At 31.8% G+C, this 21,154-nt stretch overlaps 1 protein-coding gene across 1 annotated transcript in view; it reads right to left on the bottom strand.

The window, feature by feature from the left end:
* Window positions 1–21,154, bottom strand: part of BCHE (butyrylcholinesterase) — a 62,247-nt gene that overhangs the window by 38,063 nt on the left and 3,030 nt on the right. Inside the window, exon 2 of the mRNA XM_032173945.2 lies at window positions 16,370–17,894. Within this exon, the coding sequence (XP_032029836.2) occupies window positions 16,370–17,894 (1,525 nt within the window). The remainder of the gene's footprint in view (window positions 1–16,369; window positions 17,895–21,154) is intronic.

Below are 21,154 nucleotides of genomic sequence, written 5' to 3' on the forward strand. Positions count from 1 at the left end.
TGCAATAAACATTTAGGATGAATGAGCAGATTTTAATTTTTTTATATCCAATATGCATTAAAATGTTATTTTTCACTATGTATATTTCTATATAATCCTACATGTATAACTTTTTAGATCCATTGCACAAATTTATCAGAGGTCTATTAAGACAAATGTTTGTGAGGTATATTTTACTCTAATAATTCACCCAAATTTCCATGCATTTTCATAACACAAGGGTAGCATACTTTCATAATATAGTACTGCCCAGTGATAATGTACACAAATCCTCTAAGAGAAGTGGCATGGCTTTTATAATGATTAAACTTACAGTAATAGCAGCAGCTCACTTTAAGGATGTCTAGTACATCATTGTCTTAGTTAAATTTCTTTAACTGTCCAACTTTTTAAAAAGTATGATCATGCTAAGAATTATTTTATCATAGTTTATGGGAAAATGCTCCTATTTCCACTGTTTCATTAGTATTTTACAGGGGTCAGTAGAATTTTCCACATTCCTAGGAAACTTTTATATGTTTATAAAACGTATATTATATGTTTATATGATTATTGGTAGTATAAGTTATTATTAAAATTACTATTCTTAGTCATGCTTACTAAGTGACACACATTACATGATTGAAATAATTCTTTAATACCAGTTACAGAGTTGAGATTTATTTTGTAGACAAAGTAGTATGTTTCAGATAGGCTATGTTTTGCTTACTGAGTTTTTAAACTTAAATATCTGATAACAAGTATTAATTGTGTTATCTTCAGTTACACCCAGTGTAAGGATATTCTTCTGTTCAAGTTGTGATATTCTAGCAGCAGATTCTACTTCACAGAAAGTGTCTATGAAAGTTATCCATATTATCCCTGCTAGGAAGATTATGCCCACTCAAAATATCGCAATAGACATTATATATGGTGTGCCAGAAGAATGCAGATTCCCAGCACATCCATTTCCTTCCTGTGAGTGCAGATAGGCGTATTTTAAGAGATTCACTGAGTACTTTGCATGGATTAATCACCTAACATTGCTTCTTATTTTATCTTTGGATGTGTTATTTTATTGCCATATTTCTACACTGAGGCTAGGCTAGGATATTGTGCCAGCCAAATCTTCTACTAAAGGCATGACAAACATGATAGGAAATATGAAAACAAACACCCCTAGTCGAAGTGCTGCTGGGAGTGGGGATGCATTGTGTTCATTAGTTCTGTTTTGGGGCTATCTGGAGAATTAAGTTCCTCCATCTGAAATGAATGGTAAGTTTTTCAACATTGGCTTCCTTAGCAGTATTTGAGGTAAGCTTGCTGTTACTCTTTCATTTTCTTTCAAAATGTTTTGGAATTTAGTATACTGTTAAATGAAGAACTGGTGTGGTGCTTTCATCTCAAAGGACACCATGACATATCCAGCTGATAAAACTGATGGAGAACTTTTTTAAGAACAGAGGATTTGGCTCAAGATTAATATATTACAACTCTAACTAAAATATGTAGTGAAGTATCCTTTTTCTTCTACATCTTATTGGAGTTATAACTTAAATTGACTGAAATTTATTGCACAGTGATAATAAAAGTAGAGCTGCATTACCTAATTGATATTTAAGATGCAAGAAATCTTTATTTTAAAAAATCGGTCATGAAAATAGCAGCAATGTTATATTTTAATTAGTAGAATATAAACACCCAAGAATTGAAACTATCTTGCTCAGAAGTGAAAAAGTAAAATTGTAGGTGAATTTAAAATTGAGGATTAGACCTCTCCATTTTGTAGGCAGTTAGACTCTTGACAGAAGGGTTAAATTTAGAAATGATCTCTACATATGCAGGTGCAAGTTTAAGGCTTCTTCTATCTGAATTTCCATCTGATACCTAAGGAAACCAGGCTGATAAAAAAGTGAAAACATACTTACCTACATATTCATGGATGGATAACAAGTTGTATGTAGATGTGCCTAAGAGAGCAGTGTAAGTGTGTGTGTGTGTGTGTGTGTGTGTGTGGAATGCAAGAATGTGTGATGAATGAAAAAATAATAAAATTATTTTAAACATAAGGGAGGTTTTGCACGAACAGACAATGGTAATGCTCTAGGAATAACTGAATTGTCTGTGTCTACCAAAAAACACTGAACTGACAAAAAATTAATTTGATTTGCTCTTAGAAAATTCTATTTTTGGAATTCTGTTCTCAGTATTATATTTTTAATTTATAAATTTCAAATAAAACAATATAATAATTTAGAATAATATTTCCTGAGCAAGATGACAGTGTACACAGATAACCATAGTTTTGCCTTCCTAATGCATAGAGTTAGAGCCTAAACACAGAAATATTAATAATAAGTACTGAGCCCAGTGAGGATTAAGAAGTAATAATCAAAACAGTAAATTTAGAGTGACAAGGTGGCTAGGTGATCTAGTGAAAAGAAATGGGCTTTGGTGTCAGAAAGACTTGGATACAGAAGCCCATTTCAAACCTTATCTAGCCTTTTGACTATTTTTCCTCCTTTTGTTCCTTTCTGTCCTTCTCATCTTTCAATCTCCAGAGATTCCTTTTAGCGTAGATTAGTTCAAGCTCAAAATATCTGAAGGCTGTATACTAAAGACTATGAATACTGACCTTCAAGAATAGACAGAGGACCACCTGAATTACATCAGGAATAAACAAGTTTATATACATAAATGTTTTTGCATTCTCAATATTTTAGTACCAACTCTAAGATACACAATTTTATCAATAGCTGAACAGTTTGGAAGTAATAAAAATACTATAATATCCTTATCCAACTGTTTCTTAGACATCAATCTATCAGTGGAAAAAAAATGCATCTCATGAGTTTTTTGATTTTTTTTTTGAGGTCCCACTACAAGAGTTTATCATGTATTTTATCAAATCTTTATCACATAGTTTATCAAGTATTTATCAACATTTATACGCTATATATAATTTTAGACATTATCTGTTCTTATTGGCATGATAATTTAACCAATTATTTTGCATGTTACACATAGGGAAACAATAAAATGATTTTAGTGTACTTTCAAACAAATGGACTGTTCCATGCTTAAACTGGATTTAGCATGGGCATTTCCAATTTTCTGTATAATAACATCTTTATTTCATTTGAAAATTTATCTCTTGTTTGTATTTAGAACTCAACTACTGTAGAACAACAGAAAAACAAAAAAAGAATTAAATATTTTACATAAAAATTTCCATTTTGTTTTTCATTGCCAGTGGCATAATTGTTATTTATTTGGGCTGTATTTTAATGTGGTAGTTTCTCATAATGAAAAAGGTTTCAATATTCTCTCAAAGAAAGCATAATACAGTGAATATGCATACACTCTAATCGTGTGTGAGTATTGGAGAGGTGCTTCCTTAAATGCCCCCTCAGATATGAAAGTACAGTCTAGTCATTAAAGGACTGGGGTCCACAGCACTTTACACCAGCATTAGTTCTTCCAGAATTTTTTTCTATACCTCTTTCTCTGTGTCCTCGTTGAAAGCTATTAGAAATGTTCAATATCCTTCATAATGTAATAGGATTTTTACATTTTTCTTTTTTTTGAGACAGAATCTCTCCTGTCGCCCAGGCTGAAGTGCAGTGGCGCGATCTCGGCTTAGTGCAGGCTCCGCCCCCCGGGGTTCACGCCATTCTCCTGCCTCAGCCTCCCGCGTAGCTGGGACTACAGGCGCCCGCCACCTCGCCCGGCTAATTTTTTGTATTTTTAGTAGATACGGGGTTTCACTGTGTTAGTCAGGATGGTCTCGATCTCCTGACCTGGTGATCCACCCGCCTCGACCTCCCAAAGTGCTGGGATTACAGGCGTGAGCCACCGCGCCTGGCCATTTTTACATTTTTCTAATTACTCTATCATCATTACTTTTGGTCTGAAGCATTCCATGAGAGTCCCTTTTTTTTTCTATCAGGATAATTGTTTAAAACTTTTTTACCAGAAAAAATATCATAAAATGAGAGACTACTGTGGATTTAGCAACAGAAGTTGCAAAATTATAATAAACAGTGCTCTGAATCATACTATTAAATAAGACTACTTACCAATAAAATTTACAAGATAATTTAATATGTAGTTGAAATCTTTCTATTGCTGAACTAATTTTTATATTATGCTTAGGTATTAAGTAATCAAATCATTATGTTTAATATTTTATAATAATCATATATTTATTCTCTTATATTTTCTTCCTTATTAAATGAATAATTTCTCATTCTAAAATTACTAAATATTGCATTTTCATCATCTCATTCTTTTCTATTTGTAGATATTTGATTATGTGTCTATATCTAAAGTAGGTTCAAACCTACAGTGTACCAATATTTTGTAAAGTCAATGCTATTTACAAAATAATATTTATTCTTTTTGAAATCTCATAGAAAAGTTTATTACAAGCATACTGTGTTACAACTGTGATTGAACTTATCATTTTGATTCCTTTACTTCAAAATCTTTTCTAGTCCAGAAAAGGAAAAAATGTTAAAACAATAAAAATAAATGTATGAGTTAAAAGCATATTTTCTGTAGAAATTTCAAGGATAACAAAGGACGATTATAAAGATAAGGTTTAATTTCATATTTAGTAGATAATCATTTATCTGACTGTAATATTATTTATTCTTTTTATATAAATGGTCTGCATTATACTAAAGGAAGATAAAAAATGTAATTAAATTAAGAAAGATAAAAAACAACCAGTTCAGCTATCATCTATAATTTAAGGTAGAGATTAAAAAAAAGTCTTAATTTACACATTCTCTAATGTAAGTCTGAGTAACTAACAGAATATCTGACCCCAAAATTGATGGCAAAAACAAGATTAGGATTTGTGCGTCCTAGAAATTTCGTAATTTTTCATAAGTGTTAGGTTTCTTTGACTTCCACAATGATTTCATTATAATAAATATAGGTAGTGTCCCTCATACTATGATATCTGAATTAATTGTATACTAAGTATATAAGATTATTGTTAGTAAATTTAGTAATAAATAATTTGCACATGAAATCTGAGATTGCAGTCTAGTGCTGTAAATAGAATTTAAGGTTTTACAAATAACACATTTTCTGGTTTATGTTATTCTCCTCTCATTTTCTATTTCAGGGTTCATTAATATGATTCAAAATTTTTATGACTACCTTCTTTGAAATATTTATTCCCCAGATGTTACCATTTTTTTAAGAAGATAAAATGAAAGAAAAATCCAAAAACAATAAAATAAATGCAAATACATAGTTACAGCTTTAGAGATTCAGGTTAAGGGAGAAGGCAAGCTTATTTTAATCATAATGTTAACAGTTTAGTTTTTGCTCTTATGATGTTAATTCTTACTTTCCTCAGCTCACTAATCCTTACTGGAAACCTGAAACGTGCATGCTGAGCCCTGCCTAGCCAAGAGCCAATCTTTAGGAAATTCAGCCAAATCTTAGAAATGCAGCTTGTCCCTAGAGTCCCCATTCTCCAACCCTTGCTGGCCTGATTTCTTTTCTGCCTACCAACCCCTGGTCCCTTTGCTGAACTTCTCTAAACTTATCTCTGACGTATTTTTCAGCTTTTGTCAAAATTTTGTTCCTTGGGGCTATTTCCTATTCTCTGTAGTCCCTAACTTGCAGTTAGGTTTACCAGATTTAGTGAAAACAAAGCAAAATACCCAGTTAAATGTGAATTCCAACTAAAATACAAATAATCTTTACTATAATTATGTCCCATCAGACTTATGGGTCATATTTATACTAATATATATTAGAATTAGTATTATATTTATACTAATTTTTAATTTATACTAATATTTAATTATAAATCTTATATTTATAATATATATTAGTGTTTATAAATATTTATAATTAAATATTAGTATTAGTATTATATTTATAATACATATTAGTATTAGTATTATATTCATACAAATATGTTAGTATTAGTATCATACTTATATATTTAAAATAATGTATATTACATATACATATATTCCTGGTTTAGCTTATTTTTCACGTTTAACTGAATGTCCTGTATTTTATCTGGCAATATTACTTACAGTATGTATCTGGAATAATGTCAAGCATATCACATATAGTTTCTCAAATTTCCATAACAGCCAAGGAGACAGGTATTAACACTTTGATTTTAGAAATAAAAAAAAAAAAAAAAAAACTAAGGGCAAAGGAGATTGAATTTTTGCTCTTTTCCTACCTTAGTGGTATGCAAAAATTCTAACAGAGAGGGAGCAAAGTTTAGGGAAGATGGATCTGGGTTCCTCCATCACACCACAAAGTTCAATTTGGAGTTCTAGTTTTCACTAATAGCTGTGGAATTTTGAGTAGCTTCAGTTCTGTAGGCCTCAATATCCTTATCAACACCTGTTGAGGATGATGATACTTCTTTAGAGAATTGCTATAACCATGAAAGTGAAGTCCTGAGCAGGGAGCTAGCAAATGTTAGCAATTAATAAATTTAATTGATGTAATTTTTAATATTATAGATTTAAAATTATGACTACAAAGGCTACCTGGTCAGTACTTTTTTTAGAATATCCTGACTACACAATAGGCTAAATAATTATTATTGTTTACATATCACATAAGAAGTATATTCTTTAAGGACTCAATTATTTTTACTACAACATATTCATTATATTTTAACAGATTAATTTTCTATTAGACATTACATAATACTTCTATGAATGTTCAAGGACACACAGAGAGCATCAAGTACATGTTTTGTGGTCTAGGGTCAATATTTTGTCACTACTTATACCAGCTTCCTTATGGGAAGTTATTTTCCCCTGGTTTCTTGTCATGCAATTATACTGTGACCTCTCAGTTCTGTTGTAAGGTTACTTGCCTTCTGCCTATGCCTTCTTAGAAAACTGTTGTTTCTGATTTGTCTTTCATCAAAAAAAAAAAAATCAATGAGTAATTCTCTTAATATTTAGGGCACACTACAGGTCAATAGGTTTCAATACGACCTTTTCTATGGAATACATATCAAAGAAATATTTGTCATACTTTTTTGATGTTCAGAATATCTAGGATGTTGTCTATTTTTCTCTTTGCTACCTGTCTCTTGATTCCTTTTATTTTAGATCCACATAGTCTTAATTACTGATGACCTAAGTTCTAACCAAGAATATAATTGCATTATATTTATGAGGATAGTTTTCTATAAAGAAAGCAAATAAAATTAAGTAGAGATGATGCTTACGCAAAACCAGATTAATCACTATAATCACTATACCATTCCCATCAGTTCACAATCATGTTGCAATATTCCCCATGAAAAAGTAAAGTCAATCAAAAACACCTCTACCCTCTCTTGTCCAGCCTTCCCCTGAGTTGACTTCCCTGATCCACTTTAGAGTAATGCTCTTTGAAAGAGTTGCCTCAAATTGCAATTACTGATTCCTCTCCTCTCATTCTCATTTGCATCTCTATTAAGGTTTTAGTTCCACCATCCCATCGAAACACCATATCCTTGCTACCAATATGTCCACATTTCCAAACCCACAATCATACACAATTTCATATAATTTTCTTTGTATTCATTCTATATTCTATACGGATACTCCTTTCCTGAAGTATTTTCTTTATTTAGTCTTGAGTGGATACCATGTTCTCCTAGTTGCCCTCCAATTCACTTGGCTACTCCATTCTCTCTCTACAGTTTTCTCTTCCTCTTCCCACCCTCTAACCCTGGGGTGCTTAGACATGTGTTTTATCTAAAACCTCTGTAAGTGAAATAAACCTGTCTCATAGCTTTAAACACCATCTTCATACTTTTAGATACCAAATTTATATCTTTGTTTTATCTAAAACCTCCGTAAGTGAAATAAACCTGTCTCATAGCTTTAAACACCATCTTCGTACTTTTAAGATACCAAATTTATATCTTTAGCCCCTTTTTCTCCCTTGAATTTCAAATGTCTTGGCACAATAAAAATTTAAATCTAAATTAAACAATTTAATTTAAATATTTCTGGAAAAACAGGTCCCTTAAACTTGAAATGTCTAAAATAGCACTTTGATTTCACTCTCCCAACCACATCCTCCCATAGTTGTCAATATCTCAGGAAATGGTACCTCTACTCTTCTGGTGGCTCAAATAAAAAATTTTGCAGTATAGTGTCCTTGTCTCAACTTATTCTCTTATATTCCACATCCAGTATCTCAGCAAATATTGTCAGACCTTCCTTCAAAGTATAACCTGATTCTGATCATTTTTTCCCACTTTTACCTAATCTATGATCATTTCTTAACTGGATTGCTATAATAACCTCCTAGTTCTTCTGTACACTTCATTCTTGTGTACCTACCAGTCAGAGATTTCTTTATAATGTTTGAACCAAAATATGCTACTCAAATTCCTGAATATTTCATAACTAAATGTCTCACTCAGGAAAGACTTCAGAAACTCATCCAAGCTTCAAATCATATATCTTGGCTCTTTGTACTTCTCTGACCTTACCTCTTATCACTTCCCCTTCACATATACCTATTCCAGCCGCACTATCTTTCTTGCTGTTCCTGCAACATACCAAATACTTTAGTCTTAGAGGTTGTTCTCTCTTCTGGGAAAATTTTTCCCCAGATACTCTCATGATTTACTCTGTCCCTGTATTTTAATAGAACTTTGTCAGAAGCTTTTCGTGACCGCCTTACAAATGATAACACATTCTATCTGCATCTTGCTCTATGCTTCTATGTTTTATAGTTTTCTCAGAACTCTTACCATGATAAGACACAAATATATTTGAAAGTCCACATGCTTCAAGCATTATTGAGGTAATAGGGATGCAGCAGTAAACACAACATAAATAGGCAAAGATGACAAAGCAAATAAAAAACATTGAGGCATGGAGAACAGAGAGAAAATCTTTACCCTCAAGGGCCTTACAATCTAAAGAAGGAAAATTGCAGCAAGTATAATTTCTTAAAACTCATCAATCTGACCATAATTATTTTATACTGAAAAGTATTATTTAATAACTTGTGATTTTAAAAGCAGTGTACCTTGGAAACAATCTCATGACTTTCATTCAAAAATGTCTATCTGAGGGAATGCTGAAGAATCAGAAGCATCTTGTTTTATTAAATTTTATACTGCTTTATAATTACAGCTACAGATAAATTGTTATGATAAAATTTATTTTTCATATTTTATATAAATACATAATTACAAAATATGAAACAAAGCATATAAGCTATAAAAATAAATAGATTTTGAAATTAGAAATTATAAAATGTCTTTTTGGATAAAGTTTACCTACTACACTGAGAATGGTAACTTCATAAGGAGGATGAGACATATTTCTGCCAACAATATATTCTTATGTTTAACTACTGTTTTTCTGATGTTAGGACTACTGAAGCATTATTTTAGGTACCATAATTTAAAATAACATTTTAAAATCAAGACATGCAGGTGGAAAAATTAACCCACAAAAATTAAAAATTAAAAAATTAAAAACAAATGTTAGTTGTGTGACCTAAACTTTCTAATTATCAGTGGCTTTATTTGTAAAATAGGGATATTAATGCATTTTACACAGAGTGGTTGTAAAGAATACATGCAAAGTCTATCTGGAATATTTAGAACCTTGCTTGGATCTTAATGAAACATTTAGTAAATGGAAATTATCAAAACGAAGATCATGAAGCAGAGGAAGAGACATTAGTGAAGACAACAACAATACCATCCTATTACCAATCTAGTTGTTGCTTACAGACTTATCCATAGGTATACCCAGATCTATTTGCATCTACAATAAAATACATACATAAGTATTATTCACTGGGCAAGTTTTCACAATAACCATGTGAGGAAGGTTTTATTAGAGAAATAGAGACACAGAGGGAACAATTAACTTGGCAACTATGTGGCAAACATGGCTTCAAAATCAAGCTATTTTCCTCTAATGCCATGCTCTTTTGATGCATCATGCTATGTTGGAAATTCAATTAAAAGTCAAGGCCTTTTCTTTGGAGGTGAAAAAATAAAAAAAAAATTAATACTTAAGTAGTGCGTGTTTAGGTTTTTAACTTTTTTTTCTTTTTTTCTTTTTTTTTTCTGAGACAGAGTGTTTTGCTCTTGTTGCCCAGGCTGGAGTGCAGTGGCGCAATCTTGGTTCACTGCATTCTCTGCCTCCTGGGTTCGAGCGATTCTCCTGCCTTAGCTTCCCAAGTTGCTGGGATTAAAGGCGTGCACCACCACACCCAGCTAATTTTTGTATTCTTAGTAGAGACCAGGTTTCACCATATTAGCCAGGCAGATCTTGAACTCCTGACCTCCGATGATCCTCCCGTTTCAGCCTCCCAAAGTGCTGGGATTACAGGCATGAGCCACCGTGCCCGGCCTAGGTTTTTAACTTCTAACTGGGATTATTTCAACATTTTTAGAATTAAAAGTAATTAAAATAAATAGTATTACATCTCTTAAAAATGTTTATAATTTAAAAAATTATCATTCCAATTCTTTTCTAGGAAGTACATTCCTTCATAAATGCATTTACCAGTAAGTGACACTACTTTTTATATTGTTTATACAATGAGAAGAGTTTTAACCACAAAATAGTTTTTAATCAACATACTTATTTATTTTTAGGCTCTATTTTGCTGCTACCATTATTTTCTTTTATGCTGTTAACCTTGTCTTCTGTGTTTGTAGTTTTAAAAATATTTTAGGTGTGTTTCTGTTCTTATGTTTTTGCTAAATTCAATAAACAGAGAATCATTAGCCTGAGTCATATCTGATTGTGGAACAGAAAAACTCCATACAGAAAAATATTTAAATTCACATTTTATTTACTGTGTTTTGTTACTTTGCAATATTTAAGCTATTATTTCTGACAGGTCTTTTGAAGCATTACATCTATGTGTACATTCCTGAAATTATTACTTTGATTTCTAAAAACATGATTTATTAATATTAGACTGAACTTAATATGTACAAGTGGACTGAATGTTATACTTTTTCCAACTAAAAAACATGTGCAGAAACATAGAAAACAAATCAGATTATTTCCAAGTAAATTGATCCTATAAATGAGATTTTCCATGTTTTAATGAGCCATTTTATACAAAGAGTGCATTCGTTTTTTTCTGCTGCACTGCGAGAGAGTATTCTGAAATATTTGATCAAACATATCTCAGTTTTATAGCTCTCTTTATAGATTTGCCCCTTTGGGGGACATCACATTTCTCTACCTCATTCCACTGTCATTCATTGTAAAATATTGCTGCACTCTGAAATGGTTCTGAAAGTGATCTTATATACACTTTAAATTGTCTCATAACACAATTCTTTCTTTTCAAATACATTACACTAATGGGTATCCTTTTTTTTTTTTAAACCTACAGTTATATTCTATCTGTTAAAATTAAGGTAAGTTACAGGAATACTACAGTTGGCACTTTTGCCTTATTCTTTTCTGAGTAACTCCTAAATTAATTTCTAAGGAGAAAAAAAGATTTAAAGTGATAGAACATTGATGCTGTTATGATGGCAATAAAATAAATCCAAGGGGATTTAAGCCCTGATTCTTTTTTAAAGTCATGAAAATGTTCCATTGGGTTAATTATGATAATATACCACAAATAATTGTAGAATCAGAGAGTAAGAATTTTTCTCTTCACTCTGGAAGCCACGTGAACTATTATCTGTCAGAAAATCTAATTATAAGTCTGATAATAATTGGACTAGATGGCCAGATGACAGTCTCACAAACTTAAACTTGCCTCTAAGTCTCATGATGTCTAATTTTAGTCTGTTCTCTGCCCTTACCTCTATAACATTAACCAAGCAGGTATAAGCATGCTAACATTTAAAATTACAAGTTTGCAACCAAATGCATTTTGTAAGCATACTTAATGACTGCTTTTAAGAATTCATGGTGAAGGCAGCCTGGCGAATGTATCATACAAGGAAATGAAAGTTAATAGCCTTGAGTCACAGTTAATCATTGTTCTGTCACCTATTAGTTGCAATTCACTTTTCTTCTATGGAACACAATTTTCTCACTTAAAAAAAATGTTAGTTAGTCTCATCATTTCAGCACTTTTAAATTCTAATAATAGAATGCATATACCTCACACCTTGTCATTGTGATATTACACTGTTTATGTAAAGAGTATCTTTAACTGATATTATTTTGATATATTGAAGAGACCTCTAAGAATTATATTGTGAAGTTCTATAATATTTATTAGTTGAAAAATATAACAAAAAGTAAATTCAATTATAATTTGGAAATTAATTTCTTGGTGAAGGGATTTGCACAAATACTATATAAGTATAAATATATGCTAAATTCCTATACAGACATTTAGAATGAAGTAGCATGATTTCTCCACCCATAATTTCTTTGACCTTTCCCCAGTTTATCTGTTGTCATTTAAAAACATGGAATGATTGCAATTAAAAAAAAGAGAGAGAGAGAGCACACCAAAAAATATACCATTTGGGAAATAAGTGATGTTAAAATACTGTTATTTCAATCCATTTTTATTGTGTCATATAAAAATATACCAATTAAATGCTAAATATTAAATTAAAATTACATTAAAAGCATTAGAGAACAAATTATTGAGTGTATTTCAGGTACTTTAATGACGTTATGGCCATCTATATGGCCACCCTTCCTTCAGTGTGGGTGTGTGTATCTCAAATCAGAAACAAAATTGATTCCTTTAGGAATCTGTCAAATCTGCAATTTCTGATTATTACAATTAAAATTTAGTAAAAAGATGAATATCTATTATCAAATTGTCCCAATCATTTTAAAATATCTTGTGTATTAACAACATTTGGCTTAGCATTTAATTTAGCCTTACCCACTCCCCATTACAAAAATCAAGAACTATTCTCATTTACTTTTTTCCAGATCTGTTAACTTCAGTAGTGAAAAATTTATTAATACATTTTTGTTCAAGTTTAATAAATTGCTCATTCTGTGATAAATTTCCTTAAAGTGTAAGGGAATAAATAATAAATAAAATATTACGATATGAGAATAACAGCATGTGTGCTATGATGTTACTTTCAAATTACTTTGTTAAATAGCTTGTGATTTTATGATATCAAAACAGGACAAAATAAAAGCGACATGTCAGAACATTTATTCCTGGCAAAAAGCATTAGAAAATATTAACCATTTCAGAGAAGTTCTGAATAAATAAATGATAAATAAATAAGAGGCTCTGAATGAATGAATGAATGAATGAATGAATGAAAAAGTATAGAAGCAAGTAAATTGCCTCAATATTGAAGTTTACCTTTATTTGTTTGAAAGTTTAATTGATTAATTAAGTAGTTTTGAGTCAGGAAATTAAACAATTGTGCTTTTTTTTGTCACGGAAGCTAAGTTTAATCTTAGATGAGGATAGAGCATGAGGAAGAACTGATTTTTTTAAATAGAGAAGAGGAATACAATTTTCTGTCAATGACAAGTTTTAATGTCAATGAGAGAGTTATATTTATATTCCCATTTTACAGATAAGAAAAAAATACAGGGAATTTTAAGTAGCTTGCCTAAGTTTACATATACAAAGGATCTGTAGAAAGAGTGACACTGGGAACATTACATTGGCTATCACACATGATCTGGAAGGCTGTGTAACTGCACTGTGAATGGTTCTCTCTGAGATTTTACACTGAAGAAGCTCCGAATGAATATAGCACCAAGGGAGGATATTGTAAAGAAAAGATTATCTGCAAGAGTAGAAAGAAGCTGGAGGGGTTTTGAAATAATGATAACCTCCATTTTATACTATCTTACTAATTACATTTGGCATATTTTCCTTCTTTAGTGCTCTGGTCTTTCTCATAACCCAAGTTTAATTTCACCAATTTTCTGTACCACTGAGATAATACTGACAATATTTCATTAAGTTCATTAAGATGGGACATCAAATCTGTGGTCAGAAAGATGTGGATAGACTTCCAGACCTAACAGTTGTCAACTTTGTTTCCACTGCAGTTCACTTAATTATTCAAAGCTTCTATATTAATTCACATGTATACTTTGAAAATAGATAATGAACATCCGGATATTAACATTATGCTTGACATCAAATCAACCCTTAACACAAATATATAATGTTATTATCTCTGTTCAACTGTGCAAATATCATTCTGCAAATAAAATTACTAAAAGAGCATCTTGTTATTGCTACACTACTTTACAGTTTAACTTTTTATAGCTTATGATCTCCATGACATATATGTATTATTATTAGTAAAACATCAGTTTTTATTCATTTCCCATTATAAGGTTAATATTAAATAACCTTATTATTAATTAAGTATTAAATAATTAATCCTATTAAGTGTCAAAGATTTTCTTCTTTGGTCTGTTACATGAGTGCCATAAACAAGGCATTTAACACATCTGATTCTTTGTGTTCTCCATTGTGAAACAAGAAAATATAAATTCCTTAATGATTGCAACATGCAAAAAAATGAAGTCCTTTGAAAAATTTAGGTTTCAATGATTTCAAAAATTATCCTTAAATCCTTAAATGATTTACAGTCCCTAGAATTTAAAGAAAGAATTAAAAACATATATAAATGATGTAATATGGATAAAGCCTGAAGGGAGAGAGTGGAATGAGATATAAGTAATTCTAATATACCTCTAAAAATAAGTTGATCCTTCTTTCCTTGAGCAGAAATTTATGCTGATGTTGAGAAGGAATAAAATATTTTACAGCTACAGGTAATATAATACCCACATATCTTGAAAAGGCAATATAATATTTTCTACTCATACTATCTTTTACCAGCTCTCGTTCAATCATTAGCCAAATATTTGTTAAATATGATACATACCCATCATAGTACTTCAATGAATATCAAATCGTAACCACAGATTCTGTTTCAAGAAGGTAGTTTAGTATGGTTGAGGAAGAACAGCTTACAATGAAAAAGGAAATAGACAAGTTACAGTCAACTTTTGTGAGAGTGAACGAGAGGTCTGAAGCAATTGCAACTCTAGGAATTAAAGAAATGCTGCATGAGATGTGTAGTAGGTTAAGACCTTAAAAAAGTAGGACATGGTCATTAAGGAGGAAAGAGTTAGGTGTTCTAAATGGGGCACATTGCAAGAAGAAATTTCTAAGGTGAAGTTAAGCTCAGAATCTTTGGTATTAGTGAGATAACTGGCTTACCCAGAACCTGGTGTTACTGAGTAATGTGAGTTGCAGCAAGATTATAGAGGCCTTTTAATGCTAGGTGGAAGAATTATAACTTTATCCACAGTGAAAACTTATTAAACGATTTTAAAAAGAATTGTACAATTGATATTGTAGAAATACACATACAGTAACATGATATACAAAGAATTCCAAATGGAGGGTGGAAAAGAACACCAGAAAGCAGTAATGTAACTGTCAGCATTTTGTTTAGTTATAAAAGATAGTGTGATAGACTGAATTACTGCATCAATCAGTTTATCATTTATGTAAACACTTCTTGTATAAATAAATTTCTAAATTTCTATTTTTTTTAAATTATTCACATTGGTACAATTTACTCCCATGTATAAAATGTGGCTTTGGTTTACAAATGTAGTGGGCGGAAAAAAAAACTATTTTCTTTGATACACACACACATTTAGAAAATATATTCTAAATTGTTATTTTTTTCTGACTCTTGAGGACATAATATCACAATATTTATAATATATGGGGGAAATATGTTTTTTGTAATGTCTCTGATTATCTAATGTCAGCCATTTAGACTCTTCAGGTGGAGAACAGCTTAGCTAAATCCTCATGGCCCCAGTCAAACACAGGCTGTCTCAAATCTGATCAGGACTATTAGGAAAAAAAGAAAAACCAAACAATACAATGGCAAATGTTGCGTATTTTGGGTAATCTGAGGGCCAACTGCATCACCATCATGTCCCTTCAATTTCCTAAGCAGAGATATATTACTTCATGTATCAGATATCATGGTACCAAGCTGAAGAGCTTGGGAAGAAATAGTCCTACTCTGACCCAAATCTGTGAACATTGTAAACTTGTAGGTTAAGAAGTACTCTCACATTAATTTTAGTTCTCCACCTAAGCATCTTTTTCTATAAAAACTTTGGCTAACATTGTTGAAATACTTTGAAATATTTTGGAGATGAAATCAGAAGATATTTTTTGTAAAATTTCTATGATGATGATTTCTTTTAAACACTCTGACACAGGGAGTTGAAATGCACTTCATAAGAAAAAATAAAACCAGCTTTGGTACAAATAGAACAAATAATTAAAACATTTCTGTGTCTTTATACTAAAGTCTACCCCAGAGACCAAGCAAAGCTAAGCAAAACAGATCGAATCAAGCCAGAGAACAATGACAAAAATCAGCACTTACCCATATTTTGCAAAATTTGCCCACCGTTTCACTATGGATCTACTCAAAATTTCCTCAGCTTTTGTGTAATTAACTCTTCTTTCCAGAGGTAAACCAAAGACAAATTCAATTTCATAGCCATGCATCACTCCCATCCATTCTGGCCAAGGAAGTTTGGAGGATCGGTGTTCAAAATAGTAGAAAAAGGCATTATTTCCCCATTCTGAGAACTTCTTGGTGAACTCCAAGGCAGGGCATATGATATTATAATCCCCAACAACATCATCCAAGGCCTCACGGTAGTTTTCAGGTCTCTCATCATCTACCCAGTCTGTGTAATGAAAAAGGATGGATTCCTTTCCAAACTCACTCACTCCTGGAAAAAATATTTTTAAACCTTCCTGAAATTCTTTTCTAGTTATGATACTATTGTTATCTTTGCTGAAGCCAGGAGCACCATAGACTAAAAAAGCTGTCCCTTCATCTTTATTAACACCCACTAAAATCTGGGTTTTTTTAAATTGTCCAAGTTCAATTAATATGTCTGGCATGTCAGTGAGAAAATCACCATCCACGGTTGGACCAAAGTTTACTGACAAAAGTGTCCCATAGGGGACCACAAATGCTTCATTCAGAAGAATTTCCTGGGGATCTTTATTTCTAAGACACTTGATTATTTCAGTCTCATTCTCTCTAGAGCAACCAGTCAATTTAGTTAAGGTCAACGTTCTGTTCCTAGCTTCATAAAGAGATGTTACTGCCCAAGGAGCATTAGATGATCCACTTTGCAGAATGGCTCTGGTGAACAACGAATGGCTTCCAGGAGAAAGCAAATGCAGGCTAACTGAAGCTGCTCCTGCACTTTCTCCAAAGAGAGTTACACTTTTAGGATTTCCGCCAAAGGCTGCTATATTTTTTTGAACCCACTGAAGAGCCAACTGTTGATCAAATAAACCCATGTTCCCTGGAGCCTCAGGATTTCCTGGCAAAGCTAAGAATCCTAGGGCACCCACCCTATAGTTCATTGACACTACAATAACTCTTTCAACCCGAGCCAGAAACTTGCCATCATAAACATGTAAAGATGATGTTCCAGTTTGAAAACCACCACCATAAATCCATATCAGTACAGTGGCATTTTTTGGTTTAGGTGCTGGAATCCATACATTTAGATATAAACAGTCTTCACTGAGGTCAGTGTTTGGGTTCCACATCTCTGATCCATGGAAGCCTGGAAAACTTTGATCTATGTTCTGATAGCAAGAATTTGCATATTTAGTGGCATTCCAAATATCAGACCACTTGGTCAGAGACTGTGGCTTTTTGAATCGAAGTCTACCAAGAGGTGGCTGTGCATAGGGAATTCCAAGAAAGGCTGTTACCGTGCCACCAAGAACTGTCAAGTTCATCCCTCTGACTTTTCCATTCTTTGTTGCAATTATGATGTCATCTTCAGTATGTGACTTCCCAATAAGCATGCAGAGCAAAAAAAACCAAAAGAGAAATCTGATGCATATGATTGTGACTTTGCTATGCATATTGATTTCTGAAAGAGAGGTAAGTATAATGTTTTATAAGCCTTCTGCATATAGCATATTATACTTTATTGATGATAATTACCTAAAATATAGTAGTTAGTAATTCTACAAATTATGAAAACAAATAAACCTGCTTCTGTAAAGGCCTACATAGGAAGAAATAGAAAACAGAGATATTTTAGTTTTCAACTTAGAAAAAAAGTAGTGGAATGGAAAATTAAAAATATTCATTTTGGAGATATTTATTGTCAAATCTTTGTAAGGAAGAGCTAGTATTTTAAATAGAATGTTTGTCCTAGTCAAATTTAATATTACTTCTGACCATATGTACAACTCCACCAGAAAAGCAGTAAACAGTAGTCTACCTACATCAGATATAATTTCTGCCTTGGTAAGAGGAGAAAATACAAGTTCATACATTCTCTGAAATATCATGACTGGCTGGTTCTTCGCAGAATTGTTAAGTAGGTTAAGAACTTTTAAGGATCAAGAGATTGTCATTATTGTCCTTTTCTGTTTTCCTTGTGTTTTCTGTGGTCACTTTTGCCAAGTGACATCTTCCTCTATACAATCCTATTATACAAACTGAAGAGAATTTAGACAATTTATTCATAGAATATTAAGTAACAAATATATGGTAGTGACCATTTATTCTACAAATTGTGAAAACTAACAAACATGCTACCACTAGTAAGAGCTATGGAAAAAATAGAGAGCAAAGTCTGAGGATATATTCCAGGCAATTTCTCTAAAATTTAATAAACATGAGGGACTCTCTACCAGATTTATAATGTCAATAGAGAGAACCAGGGGCTAGTATTATAATGTCTGGGAGAAGATTGTGGCTTAAGAGGAATTTTATACTCAGTATTACTCAATATGTATTAATATTTGTTATAGCAATTTGTTAACAGATTAAAGTATATGCAACTAGTGAAGCTACATGTGTTAGCACAGTCAGAATTATTTGTATTTTTACAGTGGAAAAAATGACTGAAATTAGAGGATCAAAGCTTAGACACGGGTCACATGGCAGAAGCAAAAATATTCTTTGTGACCTACAAAATCATAAGTATTTGACATTTATGAAATAATATTTAATGGATGACATAGACTATTAGAGGAGATCTAAGTTTTATCAGAAATTCATAATGCAGATATGAGTTTCTTTTCAATAAAAAAGAAATTAAAAATCAGATTTGGAAACTCTGTGACAAAAAGGGCCAGCAAAATGGGATGCAAATATCATTTAAAAGAACTAATGTCTCTTTTATTTTTTGAGATGGAGTCTCACTCTGTCGCCAAGCTAGAGTGCAGTGGTGCGATCTCGGCTCACTGCAACCTCTGCCTCCTGGGCTCAAGCGATTCTTCTGCCCCAGCCTCCCAAGTAGCTGGGATTACAGGTGTGTGCCACCACACCCAGCTAATTTTTGTATTTTAGTAGAGATGGGTTTTTACCATGTTGGCCAGGCTGGTCTTGAACTCCTGACCTCAAGTGATCCACCTGCCTTGGCCTCTCAAAGGGCTGGGATTACAGGCATGAGCCACCGTGCCCGGCCATAAAAGAACTAATGTGTTTACATAACTACAAGAAACCTTACTAAAATAGTCAATTACAAATACTGATTCTCATTCACATAATAATAACAAAGATCCATTAATGTACAGTCTTCCCTTTATTTTTTCTCATGCTGTAATTAGGTTGCTGTAATCCAACCTACACAACCAATAAACAAATCCTACAAACACTAAGCATTTGTATTAGTTTTTTCTTTGTTTATTTAATTTAGATTTTCTCAAAAGAAAAAGAATAAATAACTATTCTAATGCCTATGTCCCAGACCTAGGATATCATATTTCAAATCAGCCTAATTCACCAATGGTCATAGGATATCTAGTGACCTATAAGTATTTTTTATCCCAGTAAATATCTGAATTTATTAATCCATGGTCTGGAGCATTTGGTTCAGGGCTTGATACTTAATGGATATATCTATTTCTATATCTAATTCTAACAATGTTCGTATGTATATGCATATATATTTACATATAAAATGACTGCTAGAATAATAAGGTTTTTAAAAAATCAAGCCACAAGATTATTATTTTTTCAGTTCTGTTTTGTACAATTAGATGTGTGCTAAGATCAATAAAACATAATTAAAATATATTTTTAACAGCATTTCTACATTCATGATATTTAGGTACTATTATATATAATTTAGGTACTATTATATAATGTAGCCCTGTCATATGCCATTTATTGACAGGGATACATTCTAAGAAACGCAGTTAGGCAATTTCATCATTGTGCACACATTATAAGTGTACTCATGCAAACTTAGATGCCATAGCCTATCACACCTTTAGGCTATATGGTATAGGCTGTTGCATCTAGGCTACAAATCTGTACAACATGTTCCTGAATACTGTAGGCAATTGTTAGAAAATGATAACGGTATGTGTATGTAAACATAGAAAACGTACAGTGAAAATACTATATTATAATTGCATAAGGCCACCGTTATTGATTGAAACATTATGTATTGTATGACTGTATCATAAATCACAGTAAATATAAATAAAATATAACAATGACTTAAAGTTTCCTATTACCTGACACTAATAACATTTCAGACATAATCAAAGTTTTAGAGGCACTACTGCTTCAGTTCTTTTTTCTTTCTGACAACCGCTAATCCCTTTCTCTTTAATAAATGCAGGAGAGCATCTGGAGAAAAACAAAGTACTAGTATGATTTTTTTATTTTCTTTTTTGAAAACATCCTTAAAGTGAATAAGGTGCAAAGCTGATTGGGCGGTTCGTTCTAAGCTGCAATTTAATAAATTAATTGCATCATCCCTGGTTGTACCCATTCTCCCCCTTGCCTAGCTCAGTCAATGTTCTTCTAAGTCTAATGCAAAAATCATCTATTTTTTTCCTTGATTTTATTTGAATATTAGTTTGTCTTTAGAAACCAAACACCAAATTGAAATAAATTTTGGTCTCGATAGTTTTCAAACTTTTTCTACAAACAGTTTATATTATTGCAAAGCAAGTACTACAGTTACTACAAAACTGTATTTGTGTTTTGTGTAATTGTGAAATGTGATGTTTCATTGTTTATGTTAAACAGTTGCTACAACATCTAAATGGTTGTAATATCTTCCCATGTCACTTAACTTGATTTAATACAAAATTTATTATATGTTTATATTTATATTTTGTGCTGAGTAAATCTTGTTATATAATATCGTATGAATTAAAA

The sequence above is a fragment of the Hylobates moloch genome, unplaced genomic scaffold (assembly GCF_009828535.3).
Source record: "Hylobates moloch isolate HMO894 unplaced genomic scaffold, HMol_V3 SCAFFOLD_13, whole genome shotgun sequence".
NCBI classification, from domain to species: domain Eukaryota; kingdom Metazoa; phylum Chordata; class Mammalia; order Primates; family Hylobatidae; genus Hylobates; species Hylobates moloch.